General features: G+C 39.4%; 1 protein-coding gene across 2 annotated transcripts in view; it reads left to right on the plus strand.

Moving 5' to 3' along the window:
* The first annotated feature begins 289 nt into the window (after positions 1 to 289).
* TTC39C (tetratricopeptide repeat domain 39C) overlaps positions 290 to 24,719 on the plus strand; it is a 41,560-nt gene continuing 17,130 nt past the window's right edge. For both annotated transcript variants that reach the window (XM_068396106.1, XM_068396107.1), the window contains exons 1-6: positions 290 to 631; positions 13,889 to 13,937; positions 15,451 to 15,579; positions 16,475 to 16,589; positions 20,027 to 20,381; positions 21,705 to 21,873. In XM_068396106.1, the coding sequence (XP_068252207.1) occupies positions 486 to 631; positions 13,889 to 13,937; positions 15,451 to 15,579; positions 16,475 to 16,589; positions 20,027 to 20,381; positions 21,705 to 21,873 (963 nt within the window). In that variant the 5' untranslated portion in view covers positions 290 to 485. The remainder of the gene's footprint in view (positions 632 to 13,888; positions 13,938 to 15,450; positions 15,580 to 16,474; positions 16,590 to 20,026; positions 20,382 to 21,704; positions 21,874 to 24,719) is intronic.

Raw genomic sequence — 24,719 nt, forward strand, 5'->3', positions numbered from 1 at the left:
GCATCAGCGCCCGCCTCCCTCCCGCCGGGGCCCGCCGTGCCTTCCCCGGTGTCAGGGGGACGGCGGTCCCTGTGCAGAGGACAAATAAGGGCGGCTGAGGGCTCCGCGGGGATCTGAACCACCGCCACGAACCCAGCACCGTCACCGGTGGAGCCTCCCCGGAGCCGCTACACCCCCCCTCCCGCCCCCGCGCATGCGCGGCCCCCTCGGCGCCTGCGCGCTGAGGAGCGAGGCGGGCGCCGCTGCTTTTGGAGGGCTTGCGGGCGCGAGGCGGCTGGTGCGTCGCCGCAGCGCGGGCGGGGGAGCACGGCCCGGCGGCGGGCACCGTGTTCGCGCCTCCGCGGGCACCGGGCGCACCCGGCTTCTCTCTCCGGGCACGCTGAGGCAGCACTGAGCAGCTCCGGTAGGGGCGGTAAGCGGGTAGATAGGTGGGTTAATAGGTGGGTAGGGGAGAGCCGGCTGGGTCCTGCTGCCTCCTCATCGTCATGGCCGGCTCGGAGCAGCCGCCGCCGCGGCGGGAGGACGGGGAAGCGCCGCTGCCCATCGAGGACGCGGAGCTGGCGCTGGCCGGCATCAACATGCTGCTGAACAACGGCTTCCGCGAGTCCGACCAGCTCTTCAAGAAATACAGGTAACCCCGGCCGCCCCTCCGCCGACCGCTACCCGGGCGCCTTCACCCAGTGCGGCCCCGGGCGTCCCCCTCCGCCCGTCGGCGGTGGCCCGGCCGAAGCGCACCTGTCCCCGCCACCCCCCTGCGCAGCCGCGCCGGCCCCGCTCTCCTCTTAGGCGGCCGGGCCCCGCGCCCTGGGCAGGGGGGCTCGGCGCGGGCTGCCTCGCCCTGCCCGGCTCCTCGGAGCGGGGAGGGTTGGCGTCCCCGGTTGCCGCCTCGGTCTGCGCTCTCGCAGGGAGGGGGCACGCGTGATTTGCCCTTCCGGACGGGGGGTGCGAGGCCGCGGATCCTCTTCGCGGGGTGTCGGCGGGGCCGCGGGGCAGCGCGCTGGGTTGGCGCGGGGGCGGCGTGCCGCTGTGGGAGGTGGCTGCCGCCCTGGTGAAGGGGTGGGGAAGGGCCGGGCAGGGGTCGGCGGGTCCCTGGGTAACATTGGCTGTGTTTCCCCGACGTGGGTGAGTGAACACACGTGCGTCTGAAGCCGTGTCCTGGGGGCTGTCGCTCCGGTGTGGTGTGTGATCCGTACCGGTTCCAGCCGACAAAACGGATGCCGAGAAAAGGTCCTTCAGTGCTGCTGTGATTATCTTCAGGCTGCAAGATTATCTTCCTAATCCCTACATACATCATGTCTAGGTTTGTGCGTTAAGTAGTTATCCGGTAGGAATGGCGTTAACACAACTGCGTAAGTCAGTCTTAAAGAAAAGATTGCCCGTACCTGTCCTTTTTGTCTGAGGACTAATGCATGCCACGCAAGCTTGAGCTGCTGCAATTGCGCATACGTTCTAAATAATTAATATGCACTATATTGCTGTTGTCTGTGATTAAAAAAGACTTTGACTTAAAATGACGCTTCGTAGTGATGGTGTACTTAGGTACTTAAATCTTATTTACAGAAAGGATTTTTGGAGGTAGAGTGGGGGGAGTGAGACAAATTAAGAGAACTCCCCTTAATAATAACGGAATAATAACCTCACCGTGTACCTGCCACAGTCTAATATTAAACATGTCATTCTGTCTTTAGTATGTACTGCTATGTTACATGTGCAGTACTGTTGTGTAGAACTAATTGAAATATTATGGGTGACAAGTAAGGTCCTGATTCTGCATTCCTCACACGCATAACATGCAGCTCACATTCAGATGAAGTTGCACCATGTGAGTTAGTGATTTCTTGAGTCTGTTGGAGTCGTCAGTTGTTCTAGGTATCTAAGGAACCTGTTGGTTCTGATTGCTTTTGTGTTGTGTATTTAAGGTACTACATAAGGAACATTTGATGAGGTTTCCTCCCCTCCCATTTTTTGTTGTGTTGTGCCGTTGCTGTCTGTCAGTAGTGTGAATCGGGAAATAGTCTAGGAGTTCCAAATATGTGGTGCTTCTTATATTGTATAGTAATGCTAGGGAGTAAAATTGTTAAGATACCTATTTTCAAAATGCAGTTTAATCTTCCCTTGAAATGGTGAATAATGATATTTTCTGCAAATTGTTCTCTTGTTTATCTAGAAGGCTTATTACTAAGGATTTCTTAAATGCAGAAACTTAGCAATCTTTTTTTCCAGGTGCAGGCTTTTCTTTCATTTATATCAAGAGGTGCCATTAAGTTCAGTGTACTGTTTGATCTTGGACTTTAAACACTACCTGCAAGGAGTGAATAGGAATTCTTTCATTACATTAAGTGGTTTTATGATTCATAAATTGATAATCGCTCTTTTAGTTTCTAAATGACTGTGAAAAATCTCCAACCCCCTCTCTACCTCATCCCAAAATTCATAGCAGGGTTCCTCTTGCTGTGAACTAGTAGACCTTTATTGAATTGCAGATTAGCTGTATGTTGAAATGTCTCATTAGAGGTAGGAGAGAAGATACAGCAAAGTATGCTCAGCTTCCTATAAATTTGGATTTTGGAGACACGTGCAATAAGCGTGATGATTTTTCCCCAACAGTTTTTGGTTCTGTATTTGTCTTGAATGTGTTCTTCCTACAAGGACTTAATCACAGAATCACAGAATGTTAGGGATTGGAAGGGACCTCGAAAGATCATCTAGTCCAATCCCCCTGCCGGAGCAGGATTACCTAGACCATATCACACAGGAACACGTCCAGGCGGGTTTTGAATGTCTCCAGAGAAGGAGACTCCACAACCTCTCTGGGCAGCCTGTTCCAGTGTTCGGTCACCCTCACCATAAAGAAGTTTTTCCTCATATTTATGTGGAACCTCCTGTGTTCCAGCTTGCACCCATTGCCCCTTGTCCTGTCAAGGGATGTCACTGAGAAGAGCCTGGCTCCATCCTCATGACACTTGCCCTTTACATATTTATAAACATTAATGAGGTCACCCCTCAGTCTCCTCTTCTCTAAGCTAAAGAGACCCAGCTCCCTCAGCCTCTCCTCATAAGGGAGATGTTCCACTCCCTTAATCATCTTCGTGGCTCTGTGCTGGACTCTCTCTAGCAGTTCCCTGTCCTTCTTGAACTGAGGGGCCCAGAACTGGACACAATATTCCAGACGCGGCCTCACCAGGGCAGAGTAGAGGGGGAGGAGAACCTCTCTTGACCTGCTAACCACACCCCTTCTAATACACCCCAGGATGCCATTGGCCTTCTTGGCCACAAGGGCACACTGCTGGCTCATGGTCATCCTGTTGTCCACTAGGACCCCCAGGTCCCTTTCCCCTACGCTGCTTTCCAACAGGTCTGCCCCCAACTTGTACTGGTACATGGGGTTGTTCTTGCCCAGATGCAGGACTCTACACTTGCCCTTGTTATATTTCATTAAATTTCTCCCCGCCCAACTCTCCAGCCTGTCCAGGTCTCTCTGAATGGCTGCGCAGCCTTCCGTTGTGTCAGCCACTCCTCCCAGTTTGGTGTCATCAGTGAACTTGCTGACAGTGCACTCTATTCCCTCATCCAAGTCATTAATGAATATATTGAACAGAACTGGTCCCAGTACCGACCCTTGAGGGACTCCGCTAGACACAGGCCTCCAACTGGACTCTGTCCCATTGACCACCACTCTCTGGCTTCTTTCCTTCAGCCAGTTCACAATCCACCTCACTACCCGATCATCCAGACCACACTTCCTCAGTTTAGCTGCGAGGATGCTGTGGGAGACCGTGTCAAACGCTTTACTGAAATCGAGATAGACCACATCCACAGCTTTACCATCATCTATCCACCGGGTTATGTTCTCATAAAAGGCTATCAAGTTGGTTAAGCATGACTTCCCCTTGGTGAAGCCATGTTGACTGCCCCTAATGATCCCCCTATCCTTGATGTGCCTAGAGACAGCACCAAGGACAAGTTGTTCCATTACCTTTCCGGGGATGGAGGTGAGGCTGACCGGTCTATAGTTACCCGGGTCCTCCTTCCTGCCCTTTTTGAAGACTGGAGTGACATTCGCTTTCCTCCAGTCCTCAGGCACCTCTCCCGTTGCCCACGACTTAGCAAAGATGATGGAGAGTGGCCTAGCAATGACTTCCGCCAGCTCCCTCAGCACCCGCGGGTGCATCCCATCAGGGCCCATGGATTTATGGACGTCCAGATTGTTTAATTGGTCCCTGACCCAGCCCTCATCAACCAAGACAGATTCCTCCTCTATCCTGACTTCTTCTGGGGCCTCAGGGGTCCGGGGCTCCTCAGGACAGCCTTCAGCAGTAAAGACAGAGGCAAAGAAGGCATTCAGGAACTCCGCCTTCTTTTTATCCTCTGTCTCCAGGGCCCCCACCTCATTCATCAGTGGGCCTACATTGCCTCTAGTGTTGGTTTTACCTGCAATGTATTTGAAGAAGCCCTTTTTGTTGTCCTTGACCTCTCTTGCAAGGTTTAATTCCAAGGAGGCCTTAGCTTTCCTAGTTGCCTCCCTACATCCTCTGACAACAGAATTCTATTCCTCCCAAGTGGCCAGCCCCTCCTTCCACGATCTGTACACCCTCTTCTTCCACTTGAGTTTGCCCAGCAGTTCCCTGTTTAACCATGCAGGTCTCCTGGTACCCTTCCTTGACTTCCTACTTGTTGGGATGCTCTGATCTTGAGCTCGGAAGAAGCAGTCCTTGAATGCTAACCAACTATCTTGGGCCCCCTTACCTTCTAGTACCCTGTCCCATGGGATTTCCCCTAGCAATTGCTTGAAAAGGCCAAAGTTGGCCCTCCTGAAGTTCAGGGTTGTGATTCTGCTAGCTATTCTGTTCCTGCCACATGAGATCCTGAACTCTACCATCTCATGGTCACTACAACCAAGGCTGCCCTCAACCTTCACCTCTTCAACCAGACCCTCCTTGTTAGTGAGGATAAGATCCAGCAGCGCTCCTCTCCTAGTTGGCTCATCCACCATTTGCATCAGAAAGGTACCATCAATGCACTGGAGGAACCTCCTGGACTGGGGATGGCTGGCTGAGTAGGCCTCCCAGCAAATATCAGGGTAGTTGAAATCCCCTATGACAACCAGGCCCTGTAATTGCGAGACTGCTCTCAGCTGCCTGTAGAAGGCCTCATCACTTAAGTAATGCTGTTATATATTTCTTTGCATACAGCCTTAAATGAGTATATTTTTGTTGATGTATGCTTGAAATTATGAAATAGAACCCATCCTAAATGGGACTGGTAAGCCGAAAGAGCAGCTTTTGGGAGCTCTCCATAATTTAATATGGATGTTTGTAATTTGCAGCATTAGAGCTCAAAGATGTCTGATGAAATGCAGCGTTTTTAACTTGACACGAGTGTATGTTGTCTGTTTTTCGAGTGACCTTTCTTATAGAAAGTGTTAATTTTAGACTACTGCCTATGCAGGTAGTTTAGCTCTTTTTCAGAAGTTTAACAGTTATCAGATGAATCTTAGAAGTAAAGAGAGGAATGGAAATTTTTTTTCTTACGGAAACTGAGAACCTACAAGACTATATGGAAACTCAATAATTCAGCAAAACTTCAATTTCATTAGCCACATCATTTAAACTAGTTAAAACTGTTTCTTAGAAACTGCTGGGTTTGATTCTGCTTTTTATTACTTATTAGCACTTTAATTTTTTCTTCATTTGCTAGCTGAAGCATCTTGTGAAATACTAATTCCAATCAATGCTGCTGTCTTTATGGGACAATAGACAACCCTGATGAGCCTAAGGACATCTGTCATTCCACAGCAGTCTGGATCTGTTTCTTTCTTTGCTGTTCTGCATTTTTGTATCTTCCAGAAAGCTGGCTGATGAGCCCAAAATGAGTTATATTTGAAAGCTCATCATAATGCAGTCCTTGAGGAAACCAAGGTAGAAATGGCAGCTGTGTTTCATATGTATAACCATAACAGTAAAGTCTTGCCTTTGAAGAGTGGTGGTACTTTGAAGTCATTGGCTATAGAACCATTGTTTCTGTGTTGGGCATGGGAGCATAATATTTTGTCTTTTGGTGTTTAGAGCTCATATATATCTATTTAGAACCCAAAGAAGTCAGATGAATGTGTCTGTTTTATGTCAGATGTAACATGTAGTTGGAACTGCATTGACTATCACTGTAAAGCAGTTAATGGTTTGTGAGGTGTAGTTTGTGATTTGTTTTGTTTTAAATTATACTTGAGGGAAGATACCAGGGTTTGAAAAATCATCTGCAAGTAGCATGGACATCTGCATATGCTTTTTTGTGAGTTTGTTTTTTTTTAAGAAGTCTAGATCCTCCACCTGCTAGTGGTGACAGCCTTCTGAACATGAATCAAATACCAGTGGATACAATATTTTCATAAATCTGCAACAGGCAGCACCACCATCTTTAATGCTTGTAGCTGTGTTAGCAGTGCTAACTCATATTTGAAACTGTCAGGTATCAGCCTTTCTGTTCAGTTTGAAGAATGCCGATGCCATCCCAGTTCACATTGGTTTAAACTTTGAGTATGTATGAAAGCTGCAAGAGATGTGGAGGTTAACCAAGGACATAGGCATTGGAGGTGGAGCCCGCAATCAGCCTGCAAGATGGTATTGTTTTGGTGAACCACCCTGGCACTAGCAAGAAAGCTGGAATTGGAGTGTTCTTTTTCCTTTCTAGCTTTGTGGATTCCTAAACATTTAAGAAAAGAAGAAGCTGTCAAAAGAATTTTTTTTTGCTGATTCTTCACTTTTTAAGAGCATTTGCAATTCAAAAATGATTTAAAAACTTACTCCAGCTAAGAGGAGAGAAGACAGTGTCAAATATAATCAAGAGCTTTTTAGCTGAATGTTGACTCACAACATAAAGCATAAGAGCAGGGATATTATCTTACAAGAAATCCAGCAGTCTTCTGTCTCCTACCAGGGAAACATTTGATTTCTTTGTGTGAATGACTCTTGCTTCTGAGAAGACTTGATAGAGTTTTCAGCTTGTATCTGAATGAAAAGAGAAATGGTACAAGATGGATAAGTAAAATGTAAGGTCATCTCCAAAAGGAGGAAATGAAGATGATGTAGAGGAAACGTGATCCTAAGACAAAATGTGTAAAGATTTGAAGAATGGGGTCAGTGTAGGAAAACATGCTGTACAGCCTGCTAGAGTGAAGCAGAACATGGAGAAGAATGGAAAGTTGGAGCAAATGGGAAAGTGAGAAAAAAGCTTAGTACGCTTACTTGAAAAACCTGAAATTTTTAAAGTTATGACATGTTACAGTATATAGATTAACAGACATATAAACTTCAGTAATGGACCACAAATTCCATTGTGGGTAGGTGTTTGAACCTAACATTACCAATTTAAAACAGTGTCTGTGGCTCAAAATACTTTTGACCCAAATACAAGTTGAGACAAGGTGACATTAAGCCAGGACTGATCAGCAGGTAGATTATGGCCCATGTGTGGGCAGTCTAACTGCTGTTGAAATTCTTGCTTATGGAGTTCAGCAAAGGAACCTTAAGAACAAAAATTGTTATTTAGTGGATGTTTTGGTAGCTTCTTTAAAGATAAGGACAGCAGGGTGGGAACTGACGTAAGTCAGTTGGGGGAAGGATGATGGCATCTTGATTGGCAGTGTGAGAATAAGTCATTAGTGTCCTGGTAGCAACCTGGTGTGCTTTTGTTTATTGCACTGTTAGGCAGACGAGCAGCTGCTAGATGGATGTATAGAAAGGAGAGTTATTTACAAGGGAAGTGATTTCTAACGGCAGTATTCTAAATGTGTAATAAATGTGTGCCTTAGGTAGGATGTCATTGCTCAAGGCTAGGCAGAGCACGTTATGGTAATAGCGATGCACGTAAAAAAAAACCAGCATGGGTTTTCCAGTTATGTGGATAGGTTCGAAAAAGTTTAAGTATTCTACAGTTTACATCTTCAAGACCTGTGTACATAGAGATGATGATGTTGAATGTGACGTTTAGTTTTCTGGCCTTCATGACAGAGACAAGCGTCGCCAAAAGAAGTGGTAAAAAGGGCAGAGAGAGGTTGAGAGATCCATTTGGCATACGGAGCAAAATCTGATGGCTAGAAATCCACGTGAAGATGACATAAAGCTAAACAAAAATGTGAGTTTATAACTCAGAAGTCAGATTTGGTGGAGATTGCAGAAGAGCTGTGAGAGTAAGCAGATCTTATTTTAAAACTGAAGAAATTAACTTTGTGAAGGGTACAGATATTGTAAAGACTTTTCACTCTTCCTAGTGCACCCATTCTTTGACCTATTTCTAATGAATTATTTCAGGCTGTTGTGGTGGGATGGATATATTTTTGCTTAATATACTTCAGGAGCTCAGAGATACTAAGAAGTTATATGATGTCAGTTAAGCTGCTGTCGTTTGTCCTGGAAAGTAATTTCAGTCAGGTTAATTGAACCTACAGTAGAAAAAGATTTTGTGAAAGTCCATAGTTCTTAGGGATTAAGAGTGTGCAATTGGACAGTTAGTACAAATCAGTTGACATAACAAATAAGTTATAAGTAGCTTGTCTCTCAGCTTTGTAACTACTTTTCAGAGTGAAGGTGCAATTTAAAATGTTTCTCATAATTCCCAGTGTTTTGATATTCTTGTGCATCTGAACTTAACAGCCTGAAGTTAGAGCAAAACGATCCCCCGTTAATTTGTTCAAGGACAAAACAAATCAGGTAAAAAATGGATGGGACAGGGCCACAGAATTATTCTTTTTGTATTCCTGATTTTCTCTTTTGGTTGTGTATTTCTAGTGAAAATAGAAGTGTATGCTAAGCGCCCATTTAACAACTAACACAAAATTGGGCTGATAATGAAACATAAACTAAACCTAGATCTGACATTTGCAGTTCTCAATGTGTGTCTTAATACTGTAGTGCTTTCATGACACCTGCATTGCCTTAGCTGTTTCATATACCAATATTGGATGAGTTGTGTACTTGTGTAAAGATCTATCTTATGTTTGTATTCTCACAAGTAATTTTTAAAATATGTTCTAGAACAATCTGTGGCGGAATAATGACCAAAGGATTTGTATGTTTTTGCAGTAAATTCCTTGTCTTTATATATAGGTTACACCTATTTCTGCTTGTTTTAAAATATTCAGTGGCTGATTCTATATTCATCTGTGAACTTATATGAATTCTTTATTTTTCATTATGCTTTACTCTCCCACTTTGGAGCAAAACAATTTGTTTTGTTTTAACTTGAGCATCACTATCAATATGATGATTGGAATTCTGAGTGGTCTGTGGTTAAAGTAACAGTGCCTAGAAAAGGGGGGAGGAAATGTTGGCGGGTTAATTACATTACTTAAATTTAAACCTGAGCTAGGCTGTAGTAGCTTTAGAAGCTGATGTATTTGGAAGTGAAATACTACTGTGCAAATGGATATAGAAAAAAGAAAATATTGATAAGTAATTGATTTTTTTGATGTCCTTCAGTTCTGATTTATTTTTTTATGGTAAAATTGAGCTGTATTATCTCAGCCTTATTAAACTAAGCCTTAAAACTCCTGAGTGTTATCATCGTGTGTGAAAATGGGGCATGGCAAACACCTTTCTTCTGAAAGTGAATTAATATCTTAAAGATATGCCATGAAATGAGGTGAATTAGTCAGGGTTTATTGGGAGAAGCAGTGTCTTGTATAACACCAGTTTATATACCTGGAAGAAAGGTCTACTTCAGTGCTCTTAAGCTTATGACTTAATAAAGATGGAACGTATAACTAAACTTGATATGTACAACCTTTTACTGGGGTATCTTGTAGAAATGGTGTTAACAGCACACTTTCTTATAATAAAGATACCTTCTGAGTCCTAGTTTTTTGATAGGTGGGGTGCAAACAATATTTTATAAAACATATCTGGAGACTGAATTTTTCTTCATCTTTGAGCTAAGTAAAAGTCTTGAGATTTTTCTTTACTTAATGGAGGTTATTGCTTCAAAGTAGCGAGGGCAACTTGGGCAGTGCAGTGTCCCAGTGTTCATTTGTATTCAGTTCTGTTAACTCCGGTCAAAATCAGTAAGGCCATTGGTTTGCTATTAGTATTTTCTCAAGTGCTGCCTCATTTGTTTGTGTCTTAACAACTTTTTGGAACCTGTCAAAAAATGTAAAATCATGTCTGATGCTGAAGGTTACTTATAAGGAGTTTGAGCCAAGGGTTATTTTCATGGAATTGTGCTTTTCTTAGAAACTCACTGTCATCCTTAGTCATGCCTTAGCGTTTACTGGGACAGTACTATGCCATTGCAAACCTTTTTCCTAGCTCTCAAGGAAAAGATAACCCTGAACTGTTGAAGAATTTATCAGTCAACATAATATTCACAAAGATTGAGCACTAAACGTGGTTGTTTAAAATTGATTTTAAATGCTGAAATTACATTAACAAATGATCTTCCGTAAAGCTGCAACTATAGTCTCTACCCAGTGGCTATGTAGGAGTGTGGCCGAAGCGCTCCTTATTTTATTTAGTGATGACACAAAGGAGCTCCTGCAGTGAAATTTTCATATTTTGATTGCCAAACATCATGGTCTCAGCAGAAGCATCTCCCAGACATAGTGTATTACACATCATGTTTTCTTGCTTCAGGATTCGTATGTGCTACAGCCCATATGTGCTGTAATGACAATACTTTTTATAGATTGGGTGACTGAAAATGAAAAAGGACTAATCTGCAACTTTTTACCTCATGTATTACAGCTAGTGATAATTTCAGAGTAGAGTGATGTGCCTCCTAAGTTTTTTGTTGTCTTGTCTTTAATCATGGTGGAAGAATTGTAAACAGTGAGCTGTGAGTGTCAAAGTGCAAGTGGGGAGGCAGTTTTGAAAAATGAATATTTATTTGGGGAAAAAAGTCTCAGTTTTATTTGGACAAATGTATGTTAAAATACTTAGACAAATTTTCATTGCTTGCAGTAAGTGCTTTGATATCTTTTGTAATCTTGGAAGAGCAGTTGGCTCTCAACTGTTACTAGCTGCCTCATTTTTTAACATAGTATTAAAATTTACCAAAAAAGAAATGTAAAGGCTTTAAAAATGTATATTTAAATGTTGATACCTTCACATGTATATATGTACATTCTTAAGAACAGGTTCTTAAAGTCCTAAAGAGAAAAGAAAACTGAATTTTAAAAAAATGTTTGAATAGTATGTCCAAATTAGCGTATACATCGAGCTGCTGAAACTGTATATATGCTGTTTTATTCTCAACTATGTTCCTGTTTATTCAGTTTTAGTGGTTTCACTCCCAAACATGGCCATTATTCAAGTTACTCTATTTGAAAATACTGTTCCCATAGACTAAATATGATGTATTTCATTTTTTTTTTTAACTTCAGTGACTATTTCTACAAAAGGAGGATCTAATTTATAAATTCATAGAAAATGAAAAGTAGTCTAGAACTTAAAATGTTTTCATATGCAATACTTCTAGTATTTATTCTGTAGTTCCACAATATTTAATTTGTATTTACATTTTGCTGGTAAAACTGATATCTTTCTTGCCAAGCCCTAAGGAATGCTCGGGTGCTTCTTTCTTCTGAGAGCCAAGTGCATACGTTGCTATGCTTATTTGATTTGCTTATGCACATTTCAGAGGGGAAAAAAAGCACCTCAAAATCTTGATTCTGTTGTGCAGAGTTTTGGTAAGAGTGTAATACTTACCAGTTTTACAAGTAAATGTTTTTAAAGGTGTGCATATGCTCAAGTTTTAGTTATTGCATTAAAACAACTTCTTTGGATCCATTCCTGGTAGTGAAGTAAAATTTGCAGTGTAAATTCACAGTGTGGATGGAAACCTAATATTCAAGAAGTGTGTTCTAAGAATCTTACTGAAAAGTGCGAACCTAATTAACTATTTCTTATGTCATGCATTTTTTTTTTTTGTTATATTCAAGGACTGTAGTGGTTGACTTTTTTTAACTGACTCTGATAAACAATCTTTCTCTGACAATTTTCTGTTCTGAATGGACTTCAGTATGAAAGATTGATTATCTAGAGATGCCTACCTGCTTTGCCCCACAGAACTTCTTTCTCTCTGTGTATGTAGCTATAAGGAAGCTCCAAAATGAAACATTTGATTTATTTTTGAGCTTTCTTGAAAGTATGATGTAAGTGCAACTTCGTATGTAAGCACATAAACGTAAAAATTTCTTGTGCTGATCTGTTCTGCAGTTTTAGATCCATGGGGTGTTGATAATGCAGTAGGTGTGACCTTGAAACGTATGGTGGAGGTTATGTTCTGTGGAGTATGGTGACAAGGCTGGCTGCTGAACAGGTCCCACAAGCGCCGTCGGTTGAAAAGGGGATTATGAGAGAGCCATGTGCCCTCTGCAGCAAGAGTTCGTGCTGATAGTGCCAGCAGCAGCAAGTACCACTTGTGTAGCTGATTTCTGCTGCTCTGTGTAACACAGCTGTTGGTAGAGAACAGTCCAGGTACTGAATAGCAGAGGCATTTACTGACAGCTGTTCATGTTGGCCTGCCAACGAAGGGGAAAATACCTAACCTATTTTTCTTTTGAAAAAACACTGAAAAAATGTGGCAAGTTATGTTTATCTTACATTTATATGTATATCCAGAATGGAGCAATATATATAAAAAGGGAAGATTTTTCAGTTCTAACTTGCTTTATCTTCCCTGTTTTTCTTTCTTTTTCTTCTTATTCATGTCCTTTTAGATATTTATGCTAAATCAAAAAGTGAGAAGGGGGGATATTGATAACTACCTTTAAAAAAAATCTCTTCTATTATTATGTGGCTTTACTATTGGAAATCAGTGTTGTAACGAGCAATATACTATTTTCTCTGTGCTTTTCAAGTGCTTGTCCTTTTTTAAAACTCTAATCTGATGCTTGCTGAATTAAGTTGGAAACAGCATAAGTAAGGTACTATAGCAATATATGTACCTGTAGCATAAATGTTACCTCTTAAATCGTGGAGATTGGTGTTGTATATGATTTTTTTTCTTCTGGAGTGCTTATGTATTTTATCCTTACTCCAGTAGTGATATTTATACATGGATATATAACCTGGCAGCCCACTACTGAACAGTATGGATCAGTGGTACTGCTGGGATCCTGAAATTATTTTTTTAAATGCCTTGTATGTGACATTACTGGAGCCTCATGGTCTGTGTGACAACAGTAGTCCTGAAGCTTGAAACTTGTCGCATATATTACCAAAATTTTGTCTGCCTACATTTTTTGATCTAGCAGTTGATTTCACCCTTTTGGAATATCCCTGCAAATGAAATAGGTGAAACATCTTAAAACTATTCCACATAGTGTAGTAAGATATGTTTTCTGGGCTTGAAACAAAGCAGCTATAAAACCATAAGCCTTGTAAGAACTTGGTATTTCCAAGAACTTAGTTATGTGGTGTATGCATTTTTTTTTTTTTTTCCCAATCTGGGTAGATTAATTTAAGTTCATAGGAACAGGGAGAAGTGAGAATCTCTTAATAGAACCAGTTAACATTTGTCTGCTAGGTCAAAATTGTAGTGATGGATCATAGAGAAGACTAGAATCAGAAGATTTTTGATTTTCTGTAGCTCTTCATTTTTTTTGACCTACACTGAATGTATTTTGATGACAGTGATTTCTCTTAAAAATATCTACAGCTTAATGCTTGAAAAAATTTTTTTAAAGGTATTTGAGTCGTCTTAAAAATGATTAAGCTTTTGGCTTTCCGTTTCCATTATATCTTGCAGAATGATGCAACATTTGTTTGTAACTTAATACAAAAAAACCCCCAAGATTTATTTACATATGTATAAACTAAAATCAAGAAATGCAATATTGATCTTTACAATAGGAAATATGTGCAAATATAGTAACTACATTTTGTTTTCTTTACAGAAACCATAGCCCATTAATGAGTTTTGGAGCCAGTTTTGTCAGTTTTTTGGTAAGTAGATGGGAGCAGAGTATACATCACTTTTGTGGTTAATGTTTGTATATGCACGTGTGTGTTCATAAGGGTGGATACTCTAGTTTGTTTCTTTTTTGAAATGTAATTTTGTCGAAGTTTTAGATTAAATGTAGCTAGAAAATAAGTCATTATGTTATATAAAACTTGTTTACTCATGTAGTTTAAATAGAAACTAAAGGTTCTCTGATTCAGCAGCTCAAATGTGTGAAATATTTTTGTGTTCCATTAAAAGAGCCATAATAAAACCATCTCTTAAATGAGCAGTAGAGGTATTATTAAAATAATACTCATAAGTGCCATTTTCCTGATAGCTTTTACTATTGAAAATTTCTCCATCCATGCTGCTGGGTAAAAGTTGTTAATTCAATCCATTCACATTGCTTCCTTTTTGAATATATGAAACTGAGAATATTGACTGACTGAAGAGTCGTAATGAGCCAGTTAGATCTGTGAAATGCTTTTCTTCTTTTTTTTTTTGATGTATTAAAAAATGAGAACACCGTATATAAAAACTGAGTAGGTGTATTAGAAAATGTTTGGATCTTGGTTTTTAGACTGTCCTTATTCTGACTTTGCTGCTTAATCTTAGATTGCACCAGAAATTACCTATAGTAATACTCTTTTTAAAGACAGAATTTATTATAATATGCCAGAAATACATAGGTTGTAAATGAAATTAATTTGAATTCTCTCTAGTGTCTGTAGACCATGCAATATGGAAAAATATATTGGTTAGGAAACCTCCTGGGGCATATGCTTGCTTTTAAGTCAATGGAGAGGAGAATGGAAAGAGGGAGAATCTCTCCGGCTTGCTTATCTGAATTGATGTGCTGAACCAGTGTAACATCCCAGTGCAGCATCAGTGGATCTTGAAAACTTGCTTAGCTACTGTTCTAAACATAGCAGCAGCACTTTATGTGCCTGTGTCATTCAGAGCTTTTGTTTAATAAGGCATCAAGAAAAGAAGTTACTTGTGCTGAAATTCTTTCTAAATTGGTTCAGCAGTAGTTGGGAGTCGGATGCGTGTTTTTTTTTTTCTTCCTATGTATGTAGGAATTGTGGTTATTATTTTGAAAAATGCAATAGCTGTTACTTGTTATTGACTTCGGAGGCCTGTTATTTATGTGGATGAATTATATAAAAGCAGTATCTGCATGGCTGCAAATCGTGCCTTACATAACAATAATTGAAAATAACTTACATGAATTTTTCTTCCACTTAAAGTGATGGCATTAGATTTGACTGCATATGAAACTTTGTTACGACAAGGGGTTAGGACTTAGTATGTTCTGATTTGTCTTGAAAAACACACTCAAATATCTAGTTTGGTGTTTCAGTGTAGAAGTATGTGTACTGTGTGTATTAATACACTTTTTTAAAAAAATAAGCTTTATTTTCAAGTTTTAATGAAAACTTTTACTATCCTATAGCTTTTGTAGAAATAAAAATAGTTGTTTTTTATCATTCAAATCTCTTTGGCTTTTGGTAGAATGCTATGATGACATTTGAAGAAGAGAAAATGCAGCTGGCATGTGATGACTTAAAGGCTACAGAGAAACTTTGTGAAAGTGACGAAGCTGGAGTTATAGAAACAATCAAGAATAAAATTAAAAAGAATGTAAGAACATTATTTGTAAAATATGGAATTGTGCATCAGATAAATATTTGTGGAAACTTCCTTTCTGTCTTCTTTGTATTTTGAATAGATGATTTTTGATATGTGAAGAGTAGTTGAGATTAATAATAATAAAGTCAAATATTTTGCTTGGATTTCCTAAAATACTCAAGAGTCAGGTAGTTCCTCTTCTAAAGCAGCAGGTTGTGTTGATGTTAGTAATTATTTTCTTAACCTCAAATTAATGACCTAGTAAAATTATTTCAGGAAGCTTGTGGCCTGTCTAGTTCAGGCTAACGTTAATTCATACACGCTCTAGTAATGTTCGAAAGTTGTGTGTCAGACATATTCCTAGGGAATTTTCCTTCCTTTTTTAGATTTTTCATTCTAAATAATGAAGGAAGAATAAAGCATGCAGATTGAGAACTAGTTAAAGTACTAGTACAGAAATGCGAGTGAGTGGTCTGCCTCGTGTGACATAGCAGATCTACAGCAGAAAGTGAAGCCATTTCTCTTCAATATTTCGTTTACTTGATAGAAAGTATTGAACCTGACATACTTAAGTCTCTGTTAAGAGGCACTGTATTTTCCCTGCTGCTTGTTGTATGCCCCTTTCTGTGCTCTTCCTATTTAAATCTGTTCTGAATAATCATAGAATCTTAAGATAAATAGCTGATAGCAAATATGTAAGGTTTCTCTGTTTATTAAGTAGGTGCTTGCTTGATGAGCTATCGAAGAACTTTTAGCATAGTTTTGCACTTCAAAATGCTGTATTAATTTAGCAGCAATACTATCACTTGCAGTTAATTTGGGATTTTTTAATTTGTCAGGTTTAAACTAGTATTCTGTATTATCTCTTAACGTTTTTCTGTGCTCTGTGTTTGTATATTCCAAACAGGTTGATGGACGAAAATCTGCTCTATCCATGATAGATCGTCTACAAAGACAAATAATTGTAGCAGATTGTCAAGTCTACTTGGCTGTACTCTCGTTTGTAAAACAAGAGTTATCAGGTGTGCTGTGGCTTTAATGTTTAGCTACATTTTTTGCATGATATGTTTTCAATAACGCTTGATCATAAAGTGGCAAGATGACTATCAGTAAAGATGATTGTTTTGTAAGAAGGAATGCTTCAAATGGGACTGTGCTCTGAGACTGGTGCACTTGCAGAGGTATTGTTCTACCTTTGTGTAGGTAGTAGTATAATAAAATGAGTTAGATTGCTACAGATTACAGCTTTCTGCTTGTTTCATACCAGTGATCATATTCAACTGATTCTTCCTAGAGAGGTTGGAATCCTTTCCATGTTCCTATAGAGGCATTTGTGGAGTGGGCATGAAGATGGGTAGCGTCTGCATGCTTCATGTGGCCTGCAAGATAAAAGGGGCTATCAACAGCTGAAGTCCAGGCCACCGGGAAAATCCTGATGTCCCATATGCATTATGTTCATGACAGCTTAGGGTGATGACAAACTGCCAGCAAAAGTGATTTTAAATGAAGTGTGTTGAAGATAGAACTGCTGAATTGGTTCTTATTCTCTGGTCACCAAAGTGCGTCCTTGCATGCCAAAAAGGTTAATCCTGTTGTGTTGAATACAAACCTCCTTGTCTCAGCTGCAAAGCTGTTTCTAATGTTCTTTTGTGTTCCTGGATCTCTTGTGTAATCTTGTCATATACAAAGTGAGCGCATTCCCAGGTTCTTACCAAATTAATGAAGATCCGGAGATGGCAGTCAGACCAGATGGTCGGTGATGACCATGCTGATCAGCTGAAAGGAATCGGGGAAATAATATTCAGGTTATTTAAAATAACACTAAGATCTTCAGTCAAGGACGTAATGCTTTCTGTGATGTGCAGACTTGATTTCTTCCAAGCCATGGCATCAAGAATGTGTTTGGTTCCAGCTAGCAGACATTCAGGGGGTATTCTGTCTGCTGTGTGTGTAGTGCTGCAGAAAGACTTTCTTATCATTTATGATGCAGTTCTGGGTTTTCCTTTATGTTTTTGGTTTGTTCCCCCCCCCCCTCTTGAAGCTTATTTTTCTTATTTCAGTATGTATGCAGCTGCATAACTGGGTTGGATGCTGTAACTGGGGGTGGTGTCTGTTCCATTTCTCTTGACTGCTGCTCAGAGAACTGAAGTGGGTAGCAGAGTACTGCAGAACATGCAATAATATATTTGTGTTACTCTACTGAGTAAAAAATATACCTGAAATCTAGTTAAAATTCCGAGCAGTTAAATGCCACCTCAGTGACTGCTAGTTACTGCTGTTACTGAACTGTTGCATCCATTATTTCATTTTTTTTGAGTATATTCTCTTTCTGATTATGTATAAGCATCTTTTATCATCTTTGTGTATGGAAATACCAACCAGATTATTGAAATGACTGTAACTTAAAAAAAAAAAAGCATTCTTCAGAGGCAGATAAATATTTCTCATCAGTGGATGAGTGAAGAATTTATTGTGTTTTTCTTCCTGGAACAGTTTGACAAGAACCATATGATGACATGCAAGCTGCTTTCTCATATGCCTAACACATTTTAGATTTTCCTTTCCACCCTCTTGGATGTATTAGAAATAGTTTCGTCATAAAGTTAGTAACACAACAACTTATATTCGCTTCCCACAGCAATATTGAAGTACCTTTTCTTGATATTTACCACTGCTGTCATGGGTCTAACTCCTTTCAGAAGTTCATACTGGGAAGTCAGCTGAGTGATTGGGCTTGATTTAATTTTTAAGAAGTCAGATATTCATGATTTTAATTTGTTAGATTGTTTTATCTATTAGAGTTATGCTGCGTTAGTGAACTGTTCATGACAGCACACTAATGGAAGTAAAGCCTAAAACTATACTTTTTTTCCACATCATATTGTTTCCATTTGATGCATGCGTCAAAACACAGTAGTTGGCTATCAGCAGAAACACTGTCTGTAGGACAAGTAAAAATGTGGGGTTTTCCTTATCATTTATCTGCTGCATTGCTATGCAGCAGTTGATTGTATGAGCATTCATCTTATGGTGAACCACGTAACTTTTAAAATATTCTGTGCAGCCAAAAAGTGACCTAGTTGCTTAAAATTGAAGTAATGTTAGTCTTGTAATGCAACTGAATCATGGCAGGGGTTTACATTTTTTATTATAACACTTTAATATGGATCTCAAGATAGAGGATTAATTTTTTTAATACTTTATGTTGACAGAACCCTTCTGTCACAACTGAGAATACAAATTTTGCAGTCTTTCTCAGTGCAATAAGACTTATCAAACTAGCTTCATCCTCTCTTCATACAACAAGAATCCAAAAAGAGGTAGTCTAGTCTGTGATGGTACTTTATCTAGAAATGTTTTTTTGTAATTGGAAGGATTTTGTCAAAGATGTCAAAGGCTTATGAAGAGTGGTTTGGTATTAATAGCATTTTCCTTTTCTTTGACACACCCCACCTGTTATGGTCTAATTCTGGCATCAGTTATAACACTGATCTCTGCAAATTTGGTGATAGCTGTTTAGAACACTGCTGCTATAACCACGCTTTTATTTTGTCTCACTTTTAGTTAACTCCTTTGTCTCTGCAGTTCCTCATTCTCAGGGCTCTATCACAGACAAAATGCTTGTGTCTGCTTTTACAGTTAACGTGTACAAGTATATTCTGTGTTTATTTTCTGTTTACCACTTATCATTATCCAAGGATGTGCTATAAGCAAGATGAATGCTGTGTAAATAGGCAAATTGGACATCTTCATCTTTTGCTGTCATGCCTTTCTTCAGCCTCCTGTAAAGAGGGTAATGAGACTGAGAATTTTCTCATTCTCAACTGAGAATGCTCAAGACCGGATTTTTAAGGAAATTTAGGTACCCAGCTTGCATTTGAAATTGAGGAAGTTAGGCAGCTGAGAAATGTTTTAAAACCATAAAATTTATGCTTTCTTTTATTTTTTCTATGATTTTTTTTCTTAATTGTAAGGCGGTGTGTTTGTATGAGGGGCAGGGAAATGATGGTGTTGAAAATCTTATTATCTAAGCCAAAGGAAGGGATTTTCTTAGTATTTTCCCGTCAGCTGTCTTTTAATGTCATTTGGGCTTAAGAGGTGTAATCTCTTTGAGTTTTGCTTCTGTATGTTTGCCAGGCAGCCATTTCATCTGCATTCTATAGTGGAGCAGAATCCAGCATTAAATTCTCTGATTTCTCTATTTCTTTCTGCAGTTGTATTGCTACATAGCTGAAGGGGAGTCCCTTTGTATTGCATGCTGTTTTAAAGTCTCTGGTTGAGAAGCACTTCAGCTTGTAGCGCCCAGTATGAAGGACCTCTTCAAGATGACAGTAGCGATTACAAAATCTTTTGTACAATGCATTAATGCAAATAGAGTATCCTAGGATTTGTGAAATAGCATTTACTGTATTCCACTTCTGAAATATGTCCTTGAAATATTTTTTTCCTTGATTTTTAGCGTACATAAAAGGTGGGTGGATACTCCGAAAAGCCTGGAAAATTTACAATAAGTGCTATGCGGATATTAATGCGCTTCAGGAAATATATCAGAAGAAAACAACTCAGGAATCCTTGACTTCTGATGCTGCAAATGATAATCATATTGCTGCAGAAGGTGTAACGGAGGATTCGCTAAACAGACTGAAAGGTGCTGTTAGCTTTGGATATGGACTTTTTCATCTTTGCATATCCATGGTGCCCCCAAACCTGCTCAAAATCATCAACCTGCTGGGTTTTCCTGGAGACCGCCTACAGGGGCTTTCTTCACTGATGTATGCAAGTGAAAGTAAGGACATGAAGGCCCCTTTAGCTACGTGAGTAGCTATATTGAAATGCTTTGGTAGATAACTTAGTACTAAAAGTAAGTAACTGGAAAAAAAGTCAAAACCAAAAAGTCATGTTGCTTTGAAGGAAACAACAGCAGGTAAAATAAACTTGTAGTTTGTTGTTTAACATGCCATGGTTTAGTAAATTCATCACTTACTAGTGTATGAGATCTCTCTGCTGTTAGTTATTTACATGTATTTGGGGTTTGTGTCAGTATTTTGCTGTATTCTTCAGTACCTGCTATTCTAATGTCTAGTAATTTGTATGCCAGCAGAGTAAATAAAAGCACCCCTTGGAGGCTGAGTAAAATTACCTGAGTTGTGTTCTCTTCTGTGGAGAGCATACTGTTTTGTATGAGTCATTGATCTCACTTAGCTATTTATCCTTACTATTAGCCAAAGATCTCTTCCAGTTTATTTTTAATTTTAGCATCTGAGTAAAATGGGATGTTCCATTGTCTTTTTAGAGGAGTATTTTTTGTGTACTCTTTTCCCCAAGCCTTCATACTGCATTCAGGTCTTTTTATCAGGTGAAGGGTTAGCCAGACCTAATTTAAACTGCCCTCATAAATGGGTTTATTATTCCATTATCTCCAAATTAATGCTTTTATTACTGGAACTACTGCAGGTACCATCAGTTGTCACTTTTGAAACATTGACAGCAGAGCTAAAGTCTCTTCTGCTTGAGGAGAACAATTAGATTTCTGATTGTTTAAGAAAGCTTAAGATTAAATGTTCCTGTTGACTTGTTCTTTATACTTTCTGGGGAAGAAAAATGTGGGATTTTTGGGGTGTTTCTTCCTTCAGATGGTCTTGGAAATCTTTGTGCTCTGCCCTTGTTTCCAAGAGTGATGTAGGTCATGTAGATGTCTGCCCTTCTGAACACCAGATGTATTTCTTTTTGACATTGATTTCAAGTATGTCTGCTGATGTGTGTTAAGTTTTGTTGGTTTTGTTTGTTGTTTTGTTTTTTTCCTCTCTAATGAACAGTAAGTTTTCAGAGTTTTCCTGTGAGTTTTTCTTTTTTAAAATCTACGGAGTTCTAAAGGCTCAACTGCTTTGATGCTATGGGCTTGATTGTTACACTTTACCTTTAGATAATGTGCACTGAATTGTATGTTCAGGTGCAGTTTGGGAGTACATTGATGTATGGCAATAGTATTGTGTTTGTTTTAAAGCCAGGTTGTGTAAGAAAAGATTCATATCTTTCTTTGTCTTTCAGAATTGTTTAAAAAATCTGCCTGTGTAAAACGTTATCCTTAAATTTCTGTTTATGAGCTGTAATCCTTTTTACTCTTGTATTTCTTTTAGATTAGCTCTGTTGTGGTACCACACAGTTGTTCGTCCCTTTTTTGCCCTTGATGGCAGCGATAACAAGGCAGGGTTGAAAGAGGCAAAAGAAATTCTTGCAAAAAAAGAATCTGCTTATCCCAGTTCCTCTCTGTTCATGTTCTTCAAGGGAAGGATACAGCGATTAGAGGTACTGCATGTTTTCTTCCTTTTGACTGATTTCTTCCCCCCACCCTTTCTTATTTTATGCTTTTCTGATGTGAATGAACTGTGCAAGCTTCAGCAAATTGTGACTAAAGATATAGATAATGGAAAGATAAGTAAGAAGAAAGGATTAACTCCTTCCTAGCTTCAAGTTCACATGCCAAACCTGCTCTTACACTTCTTCTATCGGAATTAATGGCACTTTGAAATTCTTTTTCAGCTCCTTGATATATTTGTAGCTCTGTGCTAGAAGGAAGTGCGTTTGGTCACTCGTGAGTTTCTTGTGGTATAAATAGCTATTTCAGTTTTGCTTGTCAAGCTAAAATCTGAGTATTATCTGCTGAGTACATAGCATTTATCTTCCCCTTTTCATTTTATGCATTGTTCATAAACAGCTAATTCTCTGCAATAATTTCCCTCACATAACTGCTTTTGCTTTTAAGAGGTCAAACCAGGATGTTTTCTGTTGCTACGGGTGAGCTCTGACCCAGGCAGAATTGTATTCACTGAAAATGTGTTTGCGAACGCTGTTGCAGAGTGTTGTTCAAACACTGCAGCAGCCTCATGGTTTTTGGCTGAGTTACTCTTTAAGAATCTGTGATAATACAAGATGGTGATGAGTACTTCAAACTACTCAACTTCTAGCTGCTGCTCTTATCAGACCAGAATATTTCTAGAGTGATTACATTAACAAGAAAACCCAACACAAAAGCACAAAACTAGAATGTTCAAACCCTTCATCTCAACATCATAATTACAAGAGCTAATCCAGATCTTAATATTGATGGTCATTCTTTGCTAGGGTTTGCAGTTAACTCTCTCAAATACAACTTAATATTTTGAGGGAGGTAGCAACAGTAACAGAACAGCGGGGACACACTTCTGTGGCCTGTCAGATTTTGCAGGCATATTCTTGCATGGCATTTGGATATTGTTTTTCTTTTTTTTTGCTTTCTTTCTGAAAGCAAAAGTGTATTTGGGGAATTACAGTCACAGGCAAGCTGTCAGCCTTTGGGAAGTATTGCTGTTTTCTGAGTGGGAAAGATTTTGCTGGTCTTTGGAATACACGTATAATTGAACATTCTTGAGGTAAAAATCAAATTTGTTAGGAATAGCCACAAAATGAATGTAAATGAGGTTAAAAATGTAAATATGTTGAGAGTGTGACTTGGTATTTGAACTTTTTTTTCATGTTTAGTGTCTTGAGGAATAAAATTCAACTATTATTCTTCTGACTTTCAGGACAAGCTAGGGCAAAAATGTAAACATAATTGTCAATAAACTGAGTATATGTTTCTATGTGTAAATACAGAGGATAGGTTTGGGATGAGTGTCAGTTTTGTGTAGTCAGTCCCTTTCTGGGGTACCGTTATGTTTCAAAGCAGAGTTCTTTACCTGTTATCTTAGAGTATTTGTGCATTACATGATGCTGTATGTAGCCACTGAAATTTAGCTCCAAGTGAAATAGTTTGTGCCAGAGACAGTATGGCCGTGTTAACAAAGTTAGTTAGCTGAGGCAGGCAGAATGCTATGCATTATGCTATGTAGCAATCCCCATAGTCAGCAGAAAGCTTATTGGTTGCTGACAGGAATTAAACATCCCTTTTCACTATTCTCTTCTTTTATTTTTTTTTTTTCTGGTTGGTTGGAGTTGTTGTGGTGGTTTTTTTTGTTTGTTTGGGTTTTGTTTTGTTTTGTTCCCCTGTCATTTCTTTGTTCTAAGTGGTACTGTATCATTGAGGCTTTGCTGTGTCTAAATGTTTTGGTTTAAATGTCTCAAGCTCTTCTGTAGACTCTGTTAGGAATTTGCAAGCTTAGTTTGCTCGAATGTTGTTGACATACTAGTGAAGGCAGATGTGTGACTGGTGGCAATAGCATGGGGAGCTGCACTGGGTTTCTGCATAATACATTTGTAGTTACATGTGTCCCAACTCCAGGCATTGATCTTATTGTACGTCCTGAACCAGAGGTGCACATATGCCCTTGGATTACAAACTAATATGTTGAGTAGTAATTTCCACCTCATCTTCGAGGCAGCTGAGTGGAGCTCCTGCAAAAGCTATGAAGTGCCTATGTGGCCTTCCTTGAAATTGTTAATACACAGGTAGGCTTAAATTCGTTCCGCCAGGCATGGAAATATTATTTTGAGATGGCTTACTGAAATTGGTAAGTCTCTGCTTTAACCTGTAAGCACTTAACATACACCTTGAGCTGAAGCTTTTATATTTTATAGTCTTTAACATCTGTCATCTTTTAACAGTTCTGTGATAAAATTTAATTGTACACAGATGAAAGGCAGATTATATGTTATACAGAAGAGCTTGTGTGTTCTGGAAATAGGAATCAGTAATGGTCATTGAAGGCTTTGTATTAGAGTCTACTAGCACTCAGCCCATCAGATTTTTTTATAGCTTTTGATCCTACAAACGCATTTTGTGTAACTTTCAGCTGATGGTATATTCACCTTCTGTTAGCAAGTCTGTGTGTGTGTGTATGCTAACATATATACGCACATGCACAGTTATATATGTGTATGTGTGTATTTTTTCTTTTTTATGGAAAAAAACAGTAAGTGTAGTTCAGCCATGGGCACCTGGAGGGAGGGAAGCTGTTCAGAGGGCAGAAGCAGTAGAGCAAGACTGGACAGTGACACACAAATCTGACAAAGGAGAAAATTGCCAAGGAAGGCAGTCAAGGAGGAAGGAAGATTTCACAGTGACAGTGCTATGAAAGACAAATGAAGAGCATGTGAGTGTATAATGCTTTGTGCTCCAAGAAGCACATATGAATATTAGCTAAGAAAAGCCTTAGCAGACTTCGGTTTTCTGTGAA

The sequence above is a fragment of the Nyctibius grandis genome, chromosome 3 (assembly GCF_013368605.1).
Source record: "Nyctibius grandis isolate bNycGra1 chromosome 3, bNycGra1.pri, whole genome shotgun sequence".
NCBI lineage: Eukaryota > Metazoa > Chordata > Aves > Nyctibiiformes > Nyctibiidae > Nyctibius > Nyctibius grandis.